A 26318-nucleotide genomic window follows, 5' to 3' on the forward strand; every position below is an offset into this window, starting at 1 on the left:
CCAAATGATACCCAATCTAATAACTTGTAAGAGCCCTGGTTAGAAATGAGTCATTGATCAAAGTCACTATCTCACACAAACATGAAAACCACCTGGACACAAACATTTGTTATAGCTCCATCATATGATGTTACACTTAAAAAATATATAAAATGGTTGCACATACCATTGTTAATGTATGAAAAATGATAGTGATTTATGGCAATGAAGAGATACAATATGAGTTGTGAACCTTGGCACTGGTTGCTACTGCCAGGTTGCATCTTGCCCATGCCAACCTGCCACTCAGAGGATGTCGGCAATGGCCATTGCGGGTGAGGGGAAGGGTGGTGGTGGACTGGCTTTTCGAGAGATAAACATACCAGTTTTTTCGTTAGACACAACACTCTGTCATTTTTTGAGGAAATTCCACCCACAATGTCTATCATCTGCAGCAACTTGCTAAGGCTTCTTCATCAGTACCTCCCAAGCCCATAACCTCTAGCATCTAGAAGGACAATGCAACAAATGCATAGGAACACTACAAGCTGCAAGGTCCCCTCCAAATCACACACCATCATCACTTGTAACTGTAATCTCCATTCCTTCACAATCGTTCGGTCAAAATCTGTGAACTCGCCTCCGAATAGAACTGTGGATGTTCCCACAACGGTTCTAGGCAGTGGTTCACCACCACTTTCGAGGACAATTAGAGATGGGCAATGAATGATGCCTAGCCAGCAACTCCCATATTGAATGAATATTTTAAAAATTGAGCAAGATCATGGTTATGCACCTAAACCTCATTTAACTGCTTTTGCACCACACTCCTCGACACCCTTACCTGAGAAAAATATAACTGAAGGCTTCAAAGCCCCAATTTGCATTCTCAACCTTTTGGGGAGGGATAATCAGTGATGGAATTTACCTCCCTGGAATTAACTTCAGTGGCAGGGGCAGGACCGTGGAGTGTTTCTTATAGCAAAGCCCAACAGGAAACCATGACGTATCTTCCAACCCCAACTTCATTAACTATGCAAAGTGTTTTGTCTGTATTCTGTGGTGGGAAAGGCCTGATGGCACATTGTCCACTGTCATATCCGGGCACCGTATTGAAAAGCTGCCCAAAATCACTGATCCATTATTAAAGAAAGAAGATGGACCTCCTGAAAATTAAGATGTATCTATGAGGCTGGAAGATGAACCTCCACGATGACACAGAATTTGGAACATCCACTTATAGATGTGCCACCTCATCCATTGCTGTAGCATTCCAGAATCCAGGGTTGTTGGCAGCTTCTATCCCAAATTCCAGAGGTTTTACAGATGCACTATTAAAAGCATCCATTCTGATGTATCACAACTTAGTATAGCTCCTGTTCTCACCAAGACCGCAAAAAACTACAAAGGATTGTGAATGGAGCCCAGTCCATCATGCAAACCAGCCTCCCATCCATTGACTCTGTCTACACTTCCCACTGTCTCCGGAAAAGCATGATGTAGAGATGCTGGCATTGGACTAGGGTAAACACAGTAAGAAGTCTCACAACACCAGGTTTAAGTCCATCCAGTTTATTTGAAAGTAATCCAACAAGCTTTCGGAAACGGTGTTCCTTCATCAGGCATGTGGAAGGTTCCTTCCACACACCTGACGAAGGAACACCGTTCTGGTTGGAAAAGTGGTTGGACTTAAACCCGGTGTTGTGAGACTTCTTACTCCAAAAAAGCAGCCAGCATAATTAAGGATCCAACGAACCCAGACATATTCCCTTCCACTTTCTTCTGTTGGGAAAAAAATACAAAAGTCTGAGATCATGTACCAACCAACTGAAGATGGTTAGGCCAAAGAATATGAGGATATCATAGAATTCCTACAGGGCAGAAGGAAGCCATTCAGCCCATTGAATTTGAAAAATTTGAAAGGCCCATCCCTGTCCCTGTCCTATTCCTGTAACCCAACACATTTACTATGGCTAATCCACCTAATCTACACATCTTTGGACACTGAGACCCAATTTTGTACGTCCAATCCGCTTAACCTACACATCTTTGGACAGTGGGAGGAAACCAGAGCACTCGGAGGAAACCCACACAGATGGGGAGAGAATGTGCAAATTCCACACAGCCCATTGCGCAAAGCCAGAATTGAGTCTGGGTTCCTGACACTTGAAGGCAGCAGTGTTAACCTCTTCCACCCCATCTCTCCTACAGTGATTACCTGGGTCTGAGATGATTGAGCTTCAATAACCACAATATTCTTCCTTTGTTCCAGGTATGACTCAACTAGTGAAAAGCTTTCCCCCTGATTCCCACGGATCTCAATTTTGCTAGGGTTCCTTTATGTCATACCCATTCAAATGTGACTTGATGCCAAGGGCAGTCACTCTCACCTCCTGAGTTTAGCTCTTTTGCCCACATTTGAATTAAGGATGTAATGAGGTCAGGAGCTGAGTGACCGTGGCAGAACCCAAACTAAGCACAAGTGAGCAAGTTATTGCCGAGTAAGTGCCACTTTACAGCACTATCAATGACACTTTCTATCACATTGCTGATGGCCGAGAGCAGACTGATGGCTCAGTAATTAACTGTCCTGCGTTCTCTAGATAGGACAGTTACTTTTCCGCATTGCCGGCAAAATGTCATTATTGTAGCTCTTCTTGAGCAACTTGACTATGGATGTGGCTAGTTCCAGAGGACAGTTCTTCAATACTTTTGCTGGAATGTTCTTAGGGTCCTTACTCTTTGTAATATCCAGTGCCTTCAGCCACTTCTTGCTATCAAGTGGAGTGAATCAAACTGGCTGAAGACTGGCATCTGTGATGCTAGGGACCTCAGAAGGAGGCCAAGATGGATCATCACTCAGCACTTTTGGTTGATAACTGATGCAAAAGCTTCAGTTTTGTCTTTTCCACATGTCACATCCTGCCAATTGGAATACATCCTCTTTATTCCTATACTCCTCTTGCAGTTTCTGAACCAAAGCAACACAATCCTGCTGAAAATGCTTGTCTGTTGTAGCTGCAGGAGAACATGACTTGAGGTTATGTTCCATGTGGTCATACAAGTTTCTCACATTCGCTGATTCAGTTTAACAAAAGAATGACAGTTTAAGCAAGGTACTAGAGAATGCCTTGTTGACCAGCAAGTTGTTGAGGTGAAACAGGATGGGGAAAACATTTACCAACAATATTATGTAAAAATTCACAAGAAAATTGCTAGTCTTTAGGTTTCAAGGACAGGAACTACACAATTTAACAGCAATTTTCTTTGGTGTTAAACATTTTCTGTAAATTCATACTGTGGAAATAAGCACAGTAAACAGTTCAAGTCCCTAGAACGTTTGTAAATCATTATCATGCAGCACATCTTTCAGAACACGTAATAACACTAGCCTGCTTGATTTTTATTTGGTTATGTACAATATGATATTGTATAAAATCTGAAAGACTTACTTGATGCAGTGCGTTTAACATTTGCAACCGGATTTACTTTCTTCATTTGACTGCTTCCAGCTTTCTGCTTTGTTGTCATACCATTTACTACTGTTGGCACCTTCTTTCCTTTTGCCTAGTTTAGCAAGAAAATAAATATTTGTAAGTAAATATCTGATAATGCTCCCTAGGATTTCTTCGTCTTTGATTTCTTTTATTTAGCGTTGCCAAAAATATACCCCAAATATCCTTAAAAGTACAACACCCCACCAACTGACTGAGTTCATTATAAAGTAGGTGCAGTGATTTAAAACACTAACAAGTGACACATCATGTTAACGGTCAAGTGTAGTTCATGTTGTTGTGGGGACATGCTGAGCTGTCCAAGAGATTCCCTATGTAAGGTGAAGAGGAATTGGGAAGAGAAGAGGAGGCAAAATCTCATGCACTTCTTGGCTAGTGACTGGCAGAACCCATCTATGTTTGAGGTCTCAGAGCACATTATCTTTCTCATACTTGGTTAGAGTTGCACATCAGGAAAGGAAATAGAGCAATACCAAGAAAAAAATCGAATAAAATTATAGCTTCAGTAATGGTAACGATGAAGCAATTGGTGTGTCCAACAAAATCCAACAGGTTCGCTCATGTTCTTCAAGGAAAAGAGGCTGTTATCCTTACTTCTTCTAATCTGACCTTTGCTTTTCTAATTAGAAAACTAAATTTCTGAACACTGCTTCACAAATTTCAGGTTCAAAGTAATGACCTCTTTCTTCCACTACAGGTTTGTAGAAGGAACATTCCTTACTACCAGTGTGCACTCAGAAAATTAAACTGATGAGCAAACAAGGTGCACAAGATCACTAAAACCTGACTGTTAGCTAAGTCCGTTGTTGATATCCTAACAAAAACTTGTGAAGCGTACACATTCTCTGCCCTTAATCTTTAATATAAACATCTGCTATTGGAGGATCATCAACTCAATGAAAGACACTCTTTGCTCTGCTTGAAATTTGTTGTCCTTCAGCGTAAAGAGCTCATAATGACCAAGTGTTGAGATCGGCAGATTCAAGAGTTCATGATTCTATGCTGAGGGAAGCACTAAAGCTTGGACTAGTGGCTGCAAAGGCACACAGGGGAAAAGCCTCAGTGCAGGGGCCTCCCGCTATATTATCCCGTCGGTGTTAAAAACCTGCAAAATCCCTTGGGCTTTACGTTTGACATGGAATAAATACTGTAAACATGAGCTAGGTGTAATGAAGCACCACAGAGTACCATGTGTGTTGAAAGAAACCTATTCTGTTTCCGCTTTATGAAAAAGTCAAATTTGAACTGCAATCTACTTCCATAAATTCAATGAATTAAGTACATTTTTGGTAATGTCATAATATTTGGTCACACTTGTGTGTCAACATTTACTGCAATAATTAGTTTTGTTAATAAAGTCAGCATAGTCCTGGATGACCATAGGCTGCTCTCCACTTTGAGGGGGAGAGCTGACTGGTGGTGATTTAACCTGAGGATCACCACATCTCAGGCTAGGGGCATGGTTCAGAAGACAGACCTTCATGAATAACCTCAGCCAGTACAGGAATTGAATCCAAGCTGTTGGCATCGCTCTGCATCACAAACCAGCCATCCAGCCAACTGAGCTAACCGACCCCTCCTGACAACGTTGTCAACAGCTCCTCCGGGTTTGGCAATGTATTGAGTGGATTAAATTCTAGTACCTAAGTTACTGTTAACTTACGCAGCCATCTAACTTCATAATAGGAATAGTCCAATTACTTTGTTCTCAGACCCCAGTTTTTGCAGTTCCTAACCTACTTTCCCTCTTGGAATATAATGTCTGAGATGAAACCAGCAGAATATTCCTCTGACCACACGCCTTGTATCCTCAGATTGGTTTGCTGGTGTCACTAAACTTATCAATCATGTCAATTTCACTTTCACATAAAAAAACTCATTCCAAATTAACTGAAGTGCTGTTAACCAGTTTCTTACTAACAAGGCTGGTTTTTCATGCTATTACACAACCCAATCACAGCCAGTGCCCCCCGTAATTGCTGGGAACTATTTCCAGTTACAGTCTTATGTTGCAAAGTTGTGCTCCTGCCCAATGATCAGACAGTCAGTATGGTGGGTCTTGGTACAAGACTCTTCATTCTTTTATCTAAATAAGGTTTTGCTGTCAAAAGCAACAGAGTATGTACGTTTCTAACCTTTGTGTTTATCACCTGCTATCTAGCTCACACACACGCTCTGCATTTTTCTATTAACATTGGAGTCCATAAATTTATGAATATATCAGAGATCTAATTATAGAGATGATCATCTAGAGCTGCACACGTGTAGTAAAGATCAAATAGAATTTTCAGTCTATTGAGTCCAAGACTGGAGACAAACGGAACTAATGGTTGGAGCAGGGAGCAGAATATTAAGGTGGATGTGAAGATGAATTCAATAGGGATGGAGATGAAGATAGGATAGGGAAGGGAAAGTGAAAGAGAATGAGAACTGAAGAAAGGTGAGGTTGACAGTGAAGAAAAAGCCAGGAAGAAGACAACAGCTGGAAAGTGGTCAGAGGAGAGTGGGGGATGGGGGACGGGGGGGGTGGGGGACAGGAATAAAAAGAAGAGGAGAGATAAAGAATGCTAAGATGGGAAAATTCAGATCAGCAAGAGTAGTGATAATCAAGCATGGGACAACCAGCCAGGGGAAGAAACACACGCCTATTAGGGCCAGGATGGGTCAGATGGATGGGACATACATTTCAGCAGTTACTGGTGAAAGGGGAAATGAAGTTGAGTAGGCATAATGTGGGCTGAACTGCAGTCATTGGGGAGACGGGGCATAGGATTCACATGGACTGGGTGGCTTTGAATCTTGGAGTAGGAAATGCAGTCAGTGGTGATTGTGGGGGGTGTGAGGTGGGCAGGGAGGGAGGAGGTCAAAATCTTGCTCAGTGGGAGAGGTAGGCCTGTACTTAAACATGGGGGGTGTGTGTGTGTGTGTGTGGCGGCGGCGGCATGGGGTTGTGTCTATTGCTTAATGAATGAACTCTGTGGGTGTGATTTTCAGCTGTGCTCACTCCGAGACTGGAAAATCCCACCCAAGGTCAACGGACCTTTGACTGGTCCTGTCCCACCTGCTACGATTCTTGTGGCAGGCGGGGCAAGAAAATTCCACCCTGTTTGTTTGCCTGTAACTGCTTATCTCCACCATCAGAAATCCAGTGTTTTCTGCCTTCTGTATTTTTCCATTGAGCTTCAGTTTTTTTTTTCAGTGTTGAGAATGGAGGGGAGGGTTGGGATTGGGAGTTTAATTCACTTTTTCCTCTAATGCCAAGGTTTTCATATGAAGGGCTGTCACTTGGATTTTCTATGCTGTTGTGTAACATTGTTCTGATATCATTGTGATTGCTTGCTAGTGTTGGTAATGCTAGTCTTGATCTTGAATACTCTTCCTCTGTGTAAGCAGAAAGCTACAAGCTACAAAATACTTGGATGATGTCTTCAACACATCAATGCGGATAATCAATGGTTCACTGAAATCAACATGTGTTCATTGGCTCATTGTCTTGTTTAACATCCTGACCTGTGCCAGGAGGCATAGGCACCGAAACAATTTGCTCACATTGAAGTCAACCCAGAACTGCCAATAACGAAGACCTTCAAAATAAACTGAAAATGTGACTCAAATTACGCTAACCTTTCTGGAACATTATTGACAAAAATGACAAGTGACACAAGCTGTGGGCTGGCACTAACTTTATCAATAACAAAGATCTGACAACAGCAGTGCCTCCAGAGTTTGACCTCCCTCAAACAAAAATGGTTTACACTCAACAAGATTTACACTCGCCAGGCAAAGACATCACACTTCACCCACAAACTGAAATTTCAAGGACAGCCCAATATGCAATGATGTTCACCGTATTGTGATGGAATGCGCCCTATGAAAATCTGCTATACAAATCAAAACAATCCACCCAGTAACGTTCAGGGCTATGGATGTCCAACTTGGAGTTAGACTTGTAAAGCTGCAAGATGTCATATGCAAGAAGAGGAGATTGGTAATGGGGCAGATCTGAATTTAATTCTGCCCATCCAGCAGGAAGAGGGCAGAAGAATTAAAATAGCTGCAATGATCTTGCCACTGCATTCTTGCTCTGTTATATCTCCTGGGACATGCATCTAGACAGGCCAGATTCCTGCCTAAATCAGCTGATAGACTTATTACTTTCTACAAATCTGATTATATGACAGAAATAGGATCCCAAGGCAAGTGTGTATAAGAACCTAGTGGATGCATGCACCATAAAGGAATAGTGCTCAGTGGGGCACTGTGCTTTGATCATGAACAAAATGCCTTGGTTAAGGATATTGTTGTCTTTTGTGCAATCATTACTATTAACTCTCATATTATTCCAGAGGCCCAGTTTGTTTTTGTAGCTGGAGGAGTATTCCTGTTTTTATGGCTCCCCAATCCTTCATTAAACCTTCTCGATTCTGAGGGCTTCTGAGGGACAAGATTTACGAACATTTGGAGAGGTTTGACATGATCAGGAATAGTCAGCATGGATTTGTCAAGGGCAGGTCGTGCCTTACAAGCCTAGTTGAGTTCTTTGATAATGTGACTGAACACATTGACGAAGGAAGTGCCGTGGACGTAGTGTACATGGACTTCAGCAAGGCGTTTGATAAGGTCCCCCATGCAAGACTTCTTGAGTAGGTGAGAGGGCATGGGATCCAAGGGCCTTTGGCCTTGTGGATTCAGAACTGGCTTGCCTGCAGAAGGCAGAGAGTGGTTGTGGATGGGGCTTTTTCTGAATGGAGGTCAGTCACCAGCGGAGTGCCTCAAGGATCTGTTCTGGGACCCTTGTTGTTTGTCATTTTCATAAATGACCTGGATGAGGAAGTGGAGGGATGGGTAAGTAAGTTCGCTGATGACACTAAGGTCGGTGGTGTTGTGGATGGTCTGGAAGGATGGCAAAAGTTGCAGCAGGACATAGATAGGATGCAGGACTGGGCGGAGAAGTGGCAGATGGACTTCAACGCAGATAAATGTGTAGTCGTCCATTTTGGCAGAACCAACGGGATGAACGAGTACACTATCAAGGGCAGAAGTCTGAGTAGTGTTGAAGAGCAGAAGGATCTTGGGGTCCGGGTCCACAGGACTCTTAAATCGGCCTCGCAGGTGGAGGAGGTGGTCAAGAAGGCGTATGGTGTACTGGCCTTCATTAATCGAGGGATTGAGTTTAGGAGTCGGGAGGTAATGCTGCAACTTTATAAGACCCTTGTCAGGCCTCATTTAGAGTATTGTGCGCAGTTCTGGTCGCCTCACTATAGGAAAGATGTAGAAGCTATTGAGAGGGTACAGAGGAGATTTACAAGGATGTTGCCTGGACTGGGAGGCATGCCTTATGAAGTTAGGTTGAGGGAGCTGGGACTCTTTTCCCTGGAGAGACGAAGGTTGAGAGGCGACCTGATAGAAGTTTACAAAATGTTGAGAGGAATAGATAGGGTGGACTCTCAGAGGCTATTTCCCCGGGTTGAAATGGTTGCTACGAGAGGACACAGATTTAAGGTGCAGGGAGGGAAGTTCAGAAATGATGTTAGGGGTAAGTTTTTCACTCAGAGGGTGGTGAGTGAATGGAATCGGCTGCCGTCAGTGGTGGTGGAGGCGAACTCGCTGGGGTCTTTTAAAAGACTTCTGGATGAGTATATGGGGTTTAATGAGATTGAGGGTTATAGATAGGTCTGTAGGTTGGTAGGTGTTGATGTGATCGGCGCAACTCGTGGGCCGAAGGGCCTGTTTGTGCTGTAGTGTTCTATGTTCTATGATTCCTCTTCAGCTGGACTGCTGGCTGATATTGTGCAAGGTGTGTAAGACACACGCTCCAACTAGTTCAGTCATCAAATGCTCGATACAAAGAGCTTGCATGTTTAAGAGTACACCGAGTCAGGCAGGGCTCCTGGCCATCCAGCAATTGTGGGGGGTTGGAGAAGTGGGAGTGTGATGTTGTACAAGGTGGTCAGTGGCAAGCATAGAAGGTCTCTAGGCCTGCCTAGAGGGTCTTCCCTACCCCAACCCTGGCTTGCCAGTGGATGCCCTCCTCCAGGCATCTAAATTGGCCCCCAAGAGTGCTGGAACATGAAAGCCAACTGGAAAATCCCAATCAACCCCTTTCCCACCTAAACAAAAATGGCCTGGAGGGAGGATGGAGCCGGGAGACTGACACACTGGGTAGTGAGGCTAATTTTCATCCACATTCACCGCCGACCCCAGTCCTGGGTGGGGCTGAAAATTCAGCCCACTATTTCCTATTTACACAGTGATATTGTCTCATTTTCCCACGTAGAAGGCCTCTCAGTCTTCCTTAATGCTACAGACTTGCCTCTCCCATTTTACAGGGATTGCTTTCTAACCATAATATATGTCTGAGGTCTTTATTTCTGGAATGTGTACTGCCTGTTCTAACAGCTTGTTGCAGGTGGGATGATATGGTTTTACTGAATGTCGCTTTTTCTGCCCATATTACCATTACTGAAATGAACTTCCCCAATAGCTGAATTCAACCTGCAACCACAGATGCTGAAGAATGTTTTGATTGGTAACAGGAGACTGCTCACAGGTATTGAAGGAGGTTAAATGTTTTTATTTAAAGATCCATTTTGACCGCAGGATGCTTTGCCAGAAGTCAACAAGACTTCCCACAGCTTTCCTCACAAGGGCATTCCTTCTTAATAGTTTCTGCTGTTGCTGTGTGGCTTACACCCAGCTGCCCAACCACACAAATACTGCTTGTGTGGCTTTGCTTTTTGGTCTGGACATTGTTATCAGGACTGCCTGGCGCCCTGAGAAACTGAAAGAAATTATTCTTCCTCATCAGGTTACTCTCTGCTCACTGCAATCTTTCTGATCGGCCAGACGGATGTAACATGCTTCCAGGGCCTGATGAAGCAATTTACAGTGAACACTTTCACACAAAGGCTGAAGGCTATCACACATTGCAACTTGACGATAGCCTGGGACATTTTGCAGCTCTGAACCAGTTTCTATGGATTCTCTGTTGGGGTAACACTGATATAATCCCGAGTCAGATTCTACCTTCTGCATCTTGCAGGAATATTCATTAGCTGATGGTACAAGGTCATATTCAGCATTTCCCAATATGTGTGAAGGTCTATGTCACAGATGTTGGCTTTCTAATGACCAGATGGCACTGACATTTGGGTTTCTCACCCAAAATGACACTTGGGGACCAATCGATATTGAGCCCACACCCGCTGCGTGCGGGAATGGTGGTGGGGGCTCAGGATTCAGTGAAACCCCAGGAGTCGCAGATCTCGTCAGCGTTTTGCGACTTCTGATTTTTGCCTTCCCTCACCGGTGATGTAATCAGGTTCATGCCCATACTGGGCATAAACTTAACTTATTTTCATTTTAACATATTTAAATATAATTAAAAATCTACCCCCATCAGCTACTGACTTCCTACCATGCCAACGTGATGTCACATCAGTGCAGTTTACAGCAGGTTCACCTAGTCGTGGACCTATCATGCAGATCCTCCCAGGGTAAAGGCGAGTATAGACCCCAGCGGAGATAGTGGAATCACGCCAACTTGTGCCGGGGTGGATTCCAGTGGAAACCTCACACGGGGGACAGGGGAAGATCCATTAATTTATGGTGGTAGGTGGTAGCAGACATGGGAACCAGGGGTGCCAGCGTTGGCCATTTGGGGAGTGGGTGGGTGGGTGCTGGCATTGACTGCGTGGGGCTTGGGGTGAAAGGATCTGATGTTCAGGGGGAAAGGGGGGCTGGGTGTGGCTCCGATCAGCTTGGGGGAGAAATTCTGAAGCAGTGGAGGAGCTTCTAAAGACCTATATGGTGGGCTGGGGGCAGGAGGGGTAGTGGTGAGGTCATTGTTTGTTCTGACCTTTAAACATAGCACCCAATCTCAGTTCAGCCTGGCTTTGCTGCTGTTTTGAGGCCCTGACCTTGACTCATAAGAACATAAGAACATAAGAAATAGGAGCAGGAGTAGGCCATCTGGCCCTTCGAGCCTGCCCCGCCATTCAATAAGATCATGGCTGATCTGTCGTGGCTCAGTTCCACTTTCCCGCCCTCTCCCCATAACCCTTAATCCCCTCGCTTATCAAAAACCCATCAACCCGCTTCTTAAAAATATTTAGCGAGGCAGCCTCCACCACTTCAACGGGCAGAGAATTCCAGATATTCACCACCCTTTGAGTGAAGAAGTTCCTCCTCAACTCCGTTCTAAACCGCCCCCCCTTTATCTTGAGGCTGTGCCCCCTAGTCCTACTGTCTTTTTTGAGTGGGAAGAGTCTCTCCACCTCTATTCTATCCATCCCATTCATCATCTTATACGTCTCAATGAGATCTCCCCTCATTCTTCTAAACTCTAACGAGTACAAGCCTAGTTTATTCAGCCTCTCCTCATAGCTCAACCCCCTCAACTCCGGTATCAGCCTAGTAAACCTCCTCTGCACTCCCTCCAAGGCCAAAATATCCTTGCGCAGCTGCGGCGCCCAAAACTGCACACATTGAGTCAGGGGCTTTTTTATGGTGGCGTGTGATAAGGTCTGGAAAGAAATGTGTTGTCTCTGAGAGAAATACATCATTTTTCTCGCCAGAACCAATACCCTTAGTCAGTTTTGGGAAAATTCCACCCAGTTAACTAAAGGAAGACATGCAGTCATATGGTGCCTGACTGAGAAGTTTCACTGTTAAATATTGTCACAATATCCAGTCATGGAGAATGATATATCTGCAGCATCAGATGATGTTTTTCCTCTTGCTGGGAGGTTGCTCTTTGACAGCATCATGCTAGATGCAGCCACCATGATATGTCAATTTTCCACATTCTGCCATCTGATTTAGACTCTGATAACAGCCAAATGGCCACCTATCATCAGAACATATTATATGCAGATACTGGATAGGATATTCTTTTCAAGTGTCATGAATGCTAATCTCTGAATAAAATGTTGTGGCGTTTGGATTTTTCCATAAATGACACTTCCATCAGTAAAGGGACCATATTAACTCAATCGGGGTGCGGGCCCTGAGTAGGCAAGTAGTCTGGTCTCCCACAGCAAATGGCCCGGATGGTTTAACTTCCAAGTCGTATTCCCATGCTCCAACTCAGAGTCAGTGGGAATGATGTCACCATTGGGAGGCAATCTTTTAAGGTTTGCTGGTTAGGCTGTTCTTCATCCATACCAATGGGTAGAGTGTACACAGCATATGCTCCATCCATCGGCACCTCCAAACTGTTTTAGGGTTCTATGTCCATTATAGGGCCAAAAAATTGTGTATTATAAACAGGCTCCACCTTAAAATAAATGGGTACCCACTCTGTCCATGAGGACTCCAGACAAGATAGTAGTAAGTGCCTGGGAGTGGAAACAGGACATTAGGTTTAACCCCAAGATTTTCAAAGTATCAGCACTTTGTTCCTGCACAATGGAGGCCATAAACATCAACAAATGCTTCTTCCAATGTGGGAGTCAGAGAAAAAACTGCTGCTCAGAATGAAAGAAAAATAACTGAGCTAGTGACCCAGAGTAAGACCTCATATAAAGCAAAGTGGGTGGGGAGAGATTGTACAACTAATAATGACATGCATTGCATGAAAGTCTTAAAAAGGACAACATCCCTGCGATTTATGTCTTCCTATAGTTGACAGAAAACCTTTGTTGTAGGTGGGAGAACAAATGCCAGACATTGATGTAGTGTTGCTAGAAATCCAGCAGATGGCTATCTTTGCTTTACTTCTACTTCAGAATAGATTTCTGTAGCAAACTGAATCAGTTTCCAATTCACAAGAAGACATATGGCAACATACCATGTAACTAGAGATTATTCAAAGTGGTTGCTTCATTCTGGAAACAGAACCATAAAATCCCAAGAGCAATGACGTTGGAACGATTTGAATTACCAGTTCCTGAAAGAGCTTCTAAAGTTCTATACAACTTTAAAATGAGTGTAAACGTTATAGCAAACCATTTTCTTAACATCTAAAATGCTAATTGATGGGGAGATTGAGGAGACCTCCTGCTTGTCTGCTGTAAATTCAGTAGAGGAGTCATGTAACAACCAGATGACCAGTATAATTGCCCTTTATCCCGTATTTCCCAGGGATCCCTCAGCTCCTTTGTCCATGTTATGATGAACAAACAAAAGAAGTTTCTCTGAAATTTACCTCCAAAGCTTTTAGTGCAGCTAACAACGCAATCAGGCTGAAAATGCCTATTTAAAAAGTAGAGTGATTAATACTTATTCCACCTGGAAAAGGAGCACCTAGCTGTTTCTGGAGATGTAAAAACATAAGAATTCCACATGCAATCATATAATTGGTGGATTACCGAAGTACCTGTGAGGTTGTTTTGACTGTTCCCTTTTCTGCAGCAGAGGTGTTAGTTTTATTAGTCATAGACCGCGTGGAAGACAGAGGTGAAGAAGCATGAGTTTTGTTATTTTTAGAGGACAGTTTCTCAGTGGATAGCCTACTCTGGACCCCAAGTGGTTGCGATTTGCGAGCAATTGGTTTTGGTGGTGGAACGTTGTCATACAGGTCATTATTGTCACCGTGAACCTCCTCATACCAGAGCGTATTAGCGTTAGTAGTGAATACCTCTTGTTCCTGTGATATACAATATAGAACAAGCTTCAGCTGTTAGAAGCAATAACATGCAGATTAAATGCAACATCAACCATTTGGCAAAAATGCTTAAAGTGCTTAAAGAACCAGGCTCATGTCGTTTCTGCAGCTTATACTCCATTAGTATAATTCATGACTTAAATTATGAGATAAATGTAACATTTAAATTGCCTGTTAGTATCAGGGGGATTAGCCTGGGTAAATGTATGGGGTTATGGGGATAGGGACTGGGTGGGATTGTGGTTGGTGCAGACTCAATGGGCCAAATGGCCTCCTTCTGCACTGTAAGCTTCTATGATTCTATGATATTATTAAAATTAAGTTTGGCATAATTCCAGTTATGCAATCAATATTGGAATTAATTTGCAGAAACATAATGGTTAAAACTACTTGATTCAATGCTGAAGAAAATCTTGGGGTAATACTCAAATTTAGATTAATCAGACTCAAATAATGTTTTTTTAAGAATGTATAAAGACCACTGCACTGGAGAATGTTTGTTCATTGCACTAGTGTCAAAATAATATTTCCTCCTCCCTGAAGTCACAGCACAAAATAACAAACATAACTCAGCACTAACAACACCCAGGTTTTATAGACATTGTCAAAAGTTGATTCTGAATGCTGCTCTGCCATCTCCAAGAATAACTGAAGCATAAAATGCCAGAGAGCTATATGACATTATCAACTAGTGTGAAGCTTAAAATACAGTTGGCATTCAATTTGGATGGTTCACGCAGAGCCATTAAGTTTATGGGATCCAAATTGTTCATAATGATCACAATATACAACTGTAAGGCCACGTTTCATGCTGTTGATAGTTGTACCGACTACTTTGCTGATCTTTGTAATCACGAAATCGTGGTGGACTTTCCAGCACATTCACTCATTCACTTGCCCATATTAATGCAGTTTTGACATGTATTTATAATTAACCAATGTTGCTCTCAAAGTTTATGGTGTGACTGAACTCCTTATTGAGATCAGTGGCAAACTATGGCCTGAATTTGCACACAGAGAAGGTGTCTGTCATAGTTTTAATCATTGCAGAGGCACAAACCCAGAAGTCCCAACCTGGAACCAAACCCCATCATTTTCACAAGGAGTGAATGGAGGCCAGTTTATTTTGCGCATCAGTGGTTCATTTGCATAGGCAGGTACACATGTAGCTGCCTTCAGTCAGACCCAATTTTGGCTAATGGGCTTTTTGAAATATAACTTGACCTATCGAAGAAAGTCTAAAGTTAGCGGAGTTCTTTGGGGTGGTAGGATACCCTTTAAAGAGGTAGGGTAACGTTTGGAACAATCCATCAACATCTATGGGAGAGGCCTTTGGGATTGTTGAAATAAGACATGAATGTGCATAAAAAGTGGATAAACTCAGTGGAACTATCAAGTTCATTAGAGCTCTCAAGAGAGCAGTGAAAAAGGCTATCAAGGGAGCTGTCAAGGCTCTTTGGAACTGTCAAGCTGTCAAGAGATTTAAATCTTCTCACCTTTAAATTTAAAATAGCAGTCTGTTGATTTAAAAAAAATCAGTGTTTGCAATTTCATTCTGTTTGTTGACATAAGCCTGAGGGTTACCATTATAGGATCTGTGCTGCATGACTGATTATACTACATAGGATTAACACAGTGGGATGCACAGTTCACAGCTGAGTCACAGCTCCAAGTGTTTAAATCCTTTGACGTGCAGCTATGAAATACAAATGCTTGTTTTGATTTGGGGTTAAGAAGTTGATCGAATTTAAATCTCCTGAATTTCTTTTAAATCAGAGTTTTTTTAAAGAATGAATCATCACACTTAAAACTTTACTTAATTTCCTCTCAACATGTGTCCTGAAGTCTACCCATAGTCGATACTGAATGAGTTGGCATGGGGAGAGCAAGGGAAAAGGGTAGGGAGCATGGATAAGTCAAGAGTTAGCACTAAATTAGCATAGGAGCTACAAAGGGCCACGAGTGTTCATGGAGCCGGGAATTCTATTGATTCTGTGCTTCCAAATTGGGAGCAAAGTTTAGGTCTATATTTTCTATTAAAAATTAAAATTTAAGTCAAACTTTTGCAAAAATTATCCACTTTTCAGGGATTTCTCTATTTTTTCATGCGATGTATCATTTATTACGCCATCATTTATTGTCCATCCATAATAGCCCTTGAGAAGATGGTGGTAAGAGCCATTCTTGAACCTATACATTCCATGTGATGTAGTTATACCCATGGGAAGGGATTTCCAAGACTCTGACCCAACAACAGTGAAGGAACTCCACTATAGTTCCAAATCAGAATAGTGTAAGACTTGGAGCAGAATTTACAGGTACTTGTCTTCCCATGCCTCTGTTGCCCTTGTTCTTCTGGACAGTAGAGGTCATAGGTTAGGAAGGAGCCTAGGTGAGTTGCTGCGGTTCATCTTGTAGATGGTACACACAGCTACCATTGTGCTTTGGTGGTGGAGGGAGTGAATGTTGAAGGTATGGAAATTAAGCAGACTTTTTTTCTTGGATGGTGTCAAGTTTCTTGAGTGCTGTTGGAGCTGCACTCAACACGGCAAGTGGAGAATATCCCATCACACTTCTAAGATCTGTCTTATAGATGGTTGAAAGACTTTGGTAAGTCAGGAGATGAGTTACATAAATTGAATCTTTACATAAATTGAATCTTTACATAAAGCAAACTGCAAGACTTTTTCCTACCAAACCATTTAAGCTCTGCTAGGTTAATGACAACCCCTTGAATCTAAGAGGACAAAGTCGTAACCACAATGTCAATGTATTTCTCCTGACAGGGCTGATTCCTTGCTGATATTTTTATACAAAAGACTGCTATTCAAATGCCTTACTGTTCCATTTAGGCAAGGTACATCATCATAATGAAGAGAGATTCCACGAGGACATGCATATCCATTAGGCATGGTGCCACCATATCTATTTGGAGATATTGACCGTCTGTGTAATAAACTGAAAAAGAAAAGCAAAGAATAATCAATGATGAATATTAATGCAAAGCATTTTGTGATGAATATGAGTGGTCATTTTAAGATACATCACTTAAAACCACTGGAAGTTCAGCATGGAAGACCAGAAATTAGGCTGGAACCTAGATTGTTGGATCTCATCTCCCCTGCCAGTTTCCATATAACCTTGGTCAGGGTGCAGGCCAGAGGAGATTGGGTGGGGCGGGATCCTAGACTTGGAAGTGGATCTCATAGCGCTGGAAACCAACTAGGTGGTAGCTTATCTGGTAAAATAGGTGTGTTTGTCTCTTAGCTAATGCAAGTGCGATCTACTGAAAATTTAGGGCAAAATTTTCTGGCACTTCCTGCTAGCAAGGCCTTCTGCTCCCGCCAGCAGACGGGCAAGCCATACATTATAACAGAGACATTGGCAGGACCAGAAGTTTCTGCCAGCAGCCAATGGCAAGCTGCCTCCACTGCCAGAAAACACACCTCAGGGCAAAGAGGCAGAAAATCCCATGCTGAGAATTTTTTCTATAAAGGAAGTGGGATGGGCCAGACTCACAAAGGAATCTGAGAGATGTCCTGGAATGACTTGTGCCAGAAATATTGGCTGCTTCTGACCTATGCACATTTGAGATGAATCTCTAATGATTCAACCACCTGCCATTGGTAGGGAAATCAAAAGTTCTTCTTGGAATCAGTAAATAAGTTGCTGGCAGGTGCAACTCAGCACTTACACTGTGGGATCACTCTTACATGAGTCTTGATAAGTAATGTTTTGTCTGTTGATGGGGGACATCCATTGTACTAAGTATGGCAGAGAAGGAAGATAAGTGACTTTCCTTCACTGTTCTACAGTGCTTCTGTGAACGGAGCTAGGAAGTAAATGAATGTAGACTGGGATAATTCTCAATCCACATTTCCCTACTGCACAGAGTCTTGCCCGCACTCCCAATGGTATTGTTAAATTGAGAACTCATTATGTGAGAAATCACAAATCGAAATCAACATCTGACTACACAGTGATGGCTCATATATTTCTACTCCTGTGTGTAATATTGCACTGTCAAGCTGATACAATACTTGCTGTATGCAGTACTTTGTTAATTTCTTGTTATATGTGTGCTGCATTCTGCAAAGTCTAAAGTCAGTAAAAGTTCTAAATAATATTTGTTTAATCAGTTCAGTCTTAAATTCAAACAATTATTTGCTTTGTTAATGGCTATTGTATTTTGTACTCACCTGTGCAAAATAATATGTAACTAATGGATTGCAATGCTTGCGAGATATCTATAGAATCGTGATGTGGAGATACCATTAGACTGGGGTGAGCACAGTAAGAAGTCTCACAATACCAGGTCTCCACTCACCTGATGAAGTAGCAGCACTCCAAAAACTCGCAATTCCTAATAAATCTGTTGGACTTTAACCTGGTGTTATGAGACTTCTTCCTATAGAATCATAGCCAGTGCTGCTGTCAGCTCTTTGAAACAGCTACTTAGTTCCACTCTCTCACTCTTATCCCATAGTGCAACAATCTTTTTCCAATTCTCTTTTAAAAGTTATTTGTGAATCTGCATCAACCATCCTTTTGGGCAGTGCATTTCCGGTCATGATAATTTCTACCAAAAAATTTCTAATCTCCCTTCTGGTTCTTTTGCCAATTATCTTAAACTTGTGTCCTCTGATTACCCACCCATTATGTGGAGATGCCGGCGTTGGACGGGGGTAAACACAGTAAGAAGTCTGACAACACCAGGTTTAAGTCCAACCAATTTATTTTGTAGTAAACTCACAAGCTTTCGGGGTTTGCCCCTTCATCAGATTCACCTGACGAAGGGCAAACCCCGAAAGCTTGTGAGTTTACTATCAAATAAATTGGTTGGACTCAAACATGGTGTTATCAGACTTCTTACTATGTTTACCAACCCATTGCCAGATTCTCTTAGCTTGCTATCTCAAAACCCTCATTATTTTAAACACTAATGTTAACCTGCTCTAAGAAGAAAAATCCCAGTTTCTCTTCTCTTCACACAACTGAAGCCTTTCATCCCTGGTACCAATCTGGTAAACTTCTGCTATACTGTCTCCAAGGGTTCTGTTGAACTTAGCATAGAGTAGTGCATGGCTGCTTCGTACAAGTACCTCATACTCCCATCACCATTTCGTGCAATTAAATGCATTATTCACACAAATATTTGAAACAGATCCACCTACAGCAGTGTCATGAAAAATCAGGAACCCATTAAGTTGTATCAAAAAAATGTCCAAAATTACAAAATGATTAATATCTCTGTTCCAGTTCCTTTATATATTTTATCAAGGTCAATTTCCTATGACTAAGATAAATTCTTACTTGAAGCACTGTTTTGCTGTCTGTATAACACTTGAAGTTGTTTCTACATCAATGTAGTCATAGTGTAAGGCTGCTGGGTCTGTGGAAGAACCAGTTTCAGACAGTAAAATGCCAAGCCATCTTCCCAGCTCCTCTCCTGATGAGGTCTGCAGAAACAAAATGTTTATCACTTAGTGTAGCTTATCAATACAGACATGATCAGTGTAAACCATTATAATGTACAAACAAAACCACATTTCTAATTCTATATTTATAGATCAATCTGAGAATGCATTTCATTAATACCTTATGAGTACTGTTTAGTATTTACAGCTTTTAAACTATACAGACTGTCATAGCATATCTATAGAAATAATTTTAAGTAAATTGACAACTTCCAAGTTTTAAACAAAGGACAAGTTACATGATACTTGGGTTGACTGCATGGATCTAATTCTACAATAACTTGTAGATATTGCTATCAAATGGAAACAGCAATAATAATATTTTTATGTTGTGCCTTTAATATATTGAAAAGTTCCAAGGTGTTTCACAGGAACATGATAAAACCAAGTGTGACACCAAGCTACATAAGGAGGTATTAGTTCAGTTGAAAGAAAGCTTGGTCAAACAGATAGTTTTGAGAGGAAAGTGAAAGATAGAGTGAGACAGAGCAAGAGGAGAGTGTTGTAGGGAGGGAGTTCCAGAGCTGGGGGCCTAGACAACCAATGGCACAGTCATCAATGGTAGAACAATGGGGAAGTTGTGATGTTGTGGTATGTTGTGGGAACGGGTAAGTAATCCAGAAACTCAGGAAAATGCTCTGGGGGTGTGGGTTCGAATCCGATCATGGATGGTGAAATTTTAATTCAATAATAATCTGGAATTAAAAGTCTAATGATCAGTATGAAATGATTGTCATAAAAACCAATCTGGTTCATGTGTGCCCTTTAGAGAAGCAAATCTGTCATCCTTATCTGTTCTGGCACATGTGAGACTCCAGATCCACAGCAATGTGGTTGACTACTAAATGTCCTCAGGGATGGGTAACAAATGTTGGCCCAGCCAATGACGTCCACATCCCATAAACAATTTTTTAAAAAAATTATGATTGGAAATGTACAAGGGACCACTACTGGAGGAGCACAGGTGTCTTGCAGGCTTGTGGGATTGGAGGAGATTTTGGAGATAGGGAAGGGCAAGGCCATGGAAGGTTTGGAAAACAAGGATAAAAATTTCAAGATCAAGACATTGTTTGACTAGGAGCCAATGTGAGCACAAGCATGATAGGGGAACAGGACTTGGTGCAAGTTGAGACACAAACAGCAGGGTTTTGGATGACTTCAAGTTTAGAGAGTAGAATGTGGGAAACAGCCAAGGATGCACTGAAATACTCAAGTCTAGACGTAGCAAAGACATGGACGAGGGTTTCAGCAACACATAAGGTGTGACATGGGCAAATTCAACTGATGTTAAGGAGCTGGAAATAGGCAATCTTAGAGATGGCACAATTATGAGGTTGGAAACTCATCTCAGGATTAAATGTGACACCAAAATTGTGAACAGAAATGGCTTTATCTCAGACTATTGCCAGGTTGGGGAATGGCGTATTTAGTAAATAGAGTTTAGAGCATGGACCAAAAACAATGGCTTCAATTTTATTTCTGCAGTGCACTTAATGTAGAAAAAGCTGTCAGAAAGCTTCTTAGGTTTTGTAGGTTTGGTTGGGGTGGGGGGGGCGGGGGGTTAAAAGTAAAAGCAAAATATAGAGCAGACACCAAATCGTCGTATCAGAATTAAAAGAAATAACTGAAATAGGATAAATGTCTAAATTAGCAAGAGCAATGTCCTGAGAACTGAACCAGTGGAATGGAGTTTAGTAAGGGTACTAAAAGTGAGGGGTTTGGTCTGCCAGGTATCCTATGGCTAAAAAAACATTGACTCGTATATGACTGGATGTCAGATGGACAACCTTGCGAGAACAAGGAAAAGGCAGGGAGGTAGAACTTGGCTGCATGGAAACTGAAACTGACAGGAAGGTGAAGAGGAGAAGGCGGAGGAGTTAGGGAGGGTAAAGAGGAGGTTGAGGAGACATTTATTATGAAAATAAACATAAATAATTGTTTTGGCATCCAGAAGAATCTTGGGGGAGTTGTATGAGAATTTGACAGAAGAGAGGGAGACACAGTTTTGCTTAGCAGAATTGAGCATGTTCTGACAGTGAATGCACATTAGTAGCCCTTGGATTTAAGGGACAATACCTTGAAGATGGCAGGAATAAAAATTGTTTTTCGTTGAAAATACTTATAGCATTATCCACATTTTGATTTTAATCTTTGGTTCTGAAACAATGCTGCATTCTCTAGCTGAAAGGCCAAGGAGGTAAACTGACCTTTAACAATAATCTAAGTTGTTTCACTAGCTAATTTTTATTACCCGCTTCCTGATCAGTTTTCCAATCTCCCCTGTTACAGGAAATCATAGGAGTTGGCAGATTAACTCTTTTCACTGTCCTTGATGTGAGCTCAAAAGATCCCACTATGACCAGTCCCTCAGGTTGGGTATTTTGTAGTTAGTCACATATCTACTTCCTGTTACTTGACACAGATTGAAGAACTATTGCAACACAACAGACTTTCCCAATTATCTATCCAAGATTTCAGCCTAGTCAATCCCAGCTGCTGGATTTGAGCACACAATCTAGGCTGTCACTTCACTGCAAAGCCAGCCTCCTTTAAACAGAACTACCTCTTGAACCTCAGTCTTCTTTTAGGGATATTTATTACTGCTCTTTACAATGCTTCAAAATAACTTCATCATAACTGTCCTTGTGCATGAACTCAGCCACTAGGATTGAGGGATTTTATTCCAATCTCTCACCACAAGATACTGGAAAAACTGGAGGTACTTTAAATTTTATCATGGGGATTTTCAAGCTCTGCCTTGGCAGGACCCACCTCTGCCACGAGGGATACAAGGAGCCAGCCAAAAGTCCACTGACAACCATGGAAGCAGATGGGACTAGAAATTCCCACCCTATATATGAATATTAAGTGAAGGGGATCATTTGGTCTTTAGTAATAAGATAAGATATATTTAAATGTATCACAATGAGAGTCTCTCACTTTGTGGGTGGAATGTCATTACACCATTGGCGATGGGGTGTGGAAAATTGGGAAACACGATCTTGCTGGTGAAAATTGAGTTTCCTGATTCTCATGAGATTTTGCATCCATGTCACTAACATGGGCTCAAAATTCCACTGCTTATAATTCATTTTTCAAGCTGTACGATCATTGAGGGTTAGGTGTTTGCATGCTTTGATCATTTGTTAACTTTTAAAACATTTTTGTTAATTGCCTGACTTTGTTTTTAGCAAAGAGACCTTTACAAGAATTACCTAAAGAAAGCCTTGAAAACAGCAGCCATTTATTACAACTGCTACTATATCCTTGTGAAAGCATTACGGAGGTCCATTCCAGAAATTTTGTTTAGCTCTATAACCATTTGCCAAAGAAAGCATGGCATATGACATATTGCTTAATTCACTTCAGTCTCCAACTACAATCCTGCACGCACACATTGTAAAGTAAATATATTTCAGTTGTTGTGAATAAAGAAGGACCTATTCACTTTATGTTTGATCTCTGTGGTACAGTTTAACATTTTGGTATTCATATGAGCCACTATCGAAGAAACTAAACAAATTATGTGCAATGTGTTAAAACGTTTAGCTAAATTTGAGTTGGCAAAATGATATGTGAGAGTTCCTGATCCAGGATCAGTGAACACTGAGGGCAGAATTCCCCCATCTGGGATGAGGATGGTGGGCGCTTGGCAGTCATCATACTGAGAGTAGATGGACAAAGCATCCCCGCCAACTCCAAAAGGCCCACTGCCACTTCATGTTCAACTGAGCTTCAATTGGCAGCAGACGGGATGTCCATCCATATTTGGATGGCAGTGCAATGTTGGAGAGCTGTCGGCCAATCAGATTGGCTGACAGCTCTGCAGCCCACCCAGACACAGTACTGCAATGTCCAAAAGAGGTACTGCAGCTCCATGCCTGAGATTAAAGTCTCAGGATCGCACTTCAGGTAAGTACTGGGGGTCTTGGGAAAGAGGAGGCCCTGGGAGATTGGGAGAGGGGTGAGCTTGGTGTCAGGGGCAATATGCTGGGAACCAAAGCTCTCTGGTCTGAGGGAAGAGTGCCCCCATTCCCACTTGGGATTGAGGGGGTGTGAACCTTTTCAGTTTCTCACCCATAGTCATCGGGCGTCCACCAACCTAAAAATTGAAGCTGAGCAGAACAGGCTTGTAAGTGCTTTTTCCTGAAGGGAATTCCATTCTTGCTATTTTACACTCCCTACCACCTCTGACCCCGCCAGGCAGGTTCTGGCTTAGGTCCATGGTGGGTGTGGGGACATGAAGTGTTCCCCACTCTGAAGGCCTGCGGGGAAACCAGGCCATATTTTCCAGCACTACCTCATTAATTTAGCAACTGGGTGTTTTGTGCTGAGTATTCTGTGGTGAAGCAGATATGATGGCATGTAGTCCACCATCATATCCTTATTCAAAGGGTGTCAATATCACAGAGTCACTGTTGAAGAAAGAAGATGGATCTTCAGAACATTCTGAAGCTGGTACATGGACTTCCACGATAACACTGAATCTGGAAGATACACTTGCAGATGTAGCCCTTACCCACTGCTGAGGTGTTCTGAGGTCTAGGGTCGCTGGCAGTCTCCAATATGAACTCTAGATGCTGTCCCAGATATTGTTCAGGTGAGTCCCAACATCTACATGCCACATTATTGCAGACGTGTTTTGGATCAGCTTTTTATCCCACTGGTGTGGCGGAGAATTGGGTGTGGGTAGAAGATTCCAGTCAGACCGTCACCTGCATCCCATTAGTGGAATGCAAATCAATTTCATGTTAGCCTCCAATGGTCTGAATTCTCTGATCTTTCACACGAGCAGTGCATCTCTACCATGGGTTTCCGACAATGTGGAGCAGAATCAATGAGCAATCCCATTGATAACAGAGGGAGCAAAGACTCCCGCCACCAGTGAATGGTACGCTGCCTCCTGCCGCTGAAAAACATGTGGCTGGGGGAACTGAAGAAACAGACCCAATGAGTTTTCCTATACGCCATGGCAGGCACCAGCGGAATACACCAATGAAAATTCATGCCGATGTGAAACCAATTTTTGCACTCCTGCCAAATTCATCCCCTGCCTGCCACTGAACATGTCAGTGGGACCTGGAGGGGGGGCAGAATTCCACCCTGAGTGTTAATGCAGCTCCTGGCCCTGAATTCAACGTCAATGAGTTTCTAAATGAAGCTACAAAATGCTTTGAGGAATCACAAGTTTGTGAAAGATGGGACTTAAATAAAAGGTTCTTTCTTTTCCTTTGATGCTTATTAGCCACTGGCTTTTTCTTTCCGTTATACAAAGTCCACTTTCTTTGACTCCACATTTATTACTTCACAAACTTCTACCCTCTGTTCAGCAACAGAAAATATATTACTACTTGTTATCCAATGAACATATTCCTCACTGGTCGGGTTGCTAACTCTGGTTTGACATATTCCAATATGTTTTATCTCTCGGATTATTCATACCATGTCCTGCAGATAAGTCTTTAATTCCTGGAGGCTCCAGGACAATCCTGAAGAATCGTTGATCCTACCCATTGCTGAATGGTGCAGCAATAAACTTTGCTTATTATTTTTAAAAGGATACACATTTGCAATCTTGAATTTTATCCAATGGATGACTCAGTTCAATAACAGGTCAGTGTGTTGCAACTCAAAGTACAAAATCAGCTATTAAACATAACACACATATACTTACCTTTCAGATTATTTTAAAATATAGACCTACAGGTAATGGAGGCGAAAACATGGAATAAGCCATTTGACTTAACCATTGCATTTTGGTGTTTGCATGAATTACATGCATTACCTTCATCAGATTTATCAGATTCACCTGTCTGTTTCCACTTCCTGTCATCCATTTATCCAATCTAATCTTAAAAGCTGATATAGTTTTGGCCTCAACTGCCAGCCATGGAAGAGTGCAGAGCACCACAGCTCTCTGTGAAAAAAACTTCTCTCACTGTCTATGGTAAATCACTTAGATCAATCTTGGTATCTGTGTTCTTTGTTCTAGACCCCTCAGCTACTGGAAATATGATGTTCCTAACTACCCGGTCCCATCATTTCATACACTTAAACACGTCTATCATCATTGCCCTGTAAATTGCCTTGTGCTGAACAAGGATTCAATTCTTCAAGTCAGATGACTGCTTCTATATTTGGCAGCAAGACAAATTAACTTAAAAGATTTTTGAGCTCAAGCTCTTGTTACATTTGTTCTTACATGAATAGACTTGCTGAGTGGAAAAAAGAAATGATTCTCTTGCATCATGTAGCTCAGTGTTTTTCAAAGTGGGGGTCGTGGCCCGCGGGTAGGTCGTGGGATGTTAAAAAATGGGTTGTCAAAGATCGCCTGACCTTTTTTCCTGTTCTCTCTCTGGGTAAATTCTCACTGCTATACAGTGTATGGCCATATGAGGCAAGAATAAAGAGGTCAGCACACCCTGTATGGGCACTTGGTGCCAAATTTCTTTCCATAAGACCACATGACATAGGAGCAGAATTAAGCCATTTGGCTCATTGAGTCTGCTCTGCCATTCAATCACGGTTGATAAGTTTCTAAACCCCATAACCTTTGATCTTACATAAGAAATAGGAGCAGGAGTAGGCCATCTAACCCTTCGAGCCTGCCCCGCCATTCAATAAGATCATGGCTGATCTGTCGTGGCTCAGTTCCACATTCCTGCCCTCTCCCCATAACCCTTAATCCCCTCGCTTATCAAAAACCCATCAACCCGCGTCTTAAAAATATTTAGCGAGGTA

At 42.1% G+C, this 26318-nt stretch overlaps 1 protein-coding gene across 4 annotated transcripts in view; it reads right to left on the minus strand.

The window, feature by feature from the left end:
* The window catches only part of afap1 (actin filament associated protein 1), a 243103-nt gene that overhangs the window by 23021 nt on the left and 193764 nt on the right, over positions 1-26318 (minus strand). For 2 of the 4 annotated variants that reach the window (XM_080192272.1, XM_080192262.1), the window contains 4 exons: positions 19414-19559; positions 16941-17058; positions 13813-14082; positions 3432-3546 (listed from right to left, as the gene is read on the minus strand). In XM_080192272.1, the coding sequence (XP_080048398.1) occupies positions 3432-3546; positions 13813-14082; positions 16941-17058; positions 19414-19559 (649 nt within the window). The remainder of the gene's footprint in view (positions 1-3431; positions 3547-13812; positions 14083-16940; positions 17059-19413; positions 19560-26318) is intronic. The other 2 variants (XM_080192292.1, XM_080192282.1) reach the window with 1 other exon arrangement.

Source organism: Carcharhinus amblyrhynchos, chromosome 1 (assembly GCF_965287045.1).
Source record: "Carcharhinus amblyrhynchos chromosome 1, sCarAmb.v2.hapA, whole genome shotgun sequence".
Taxonomy (NCBI): domain Eukaryota; kingdom Metazoa; phylum Chordata; class Chondrichthyes; order Carcharhiniformes; family Carcharhinidae; genus Carcharhinus; species Carcharhinus amblyrhynchos.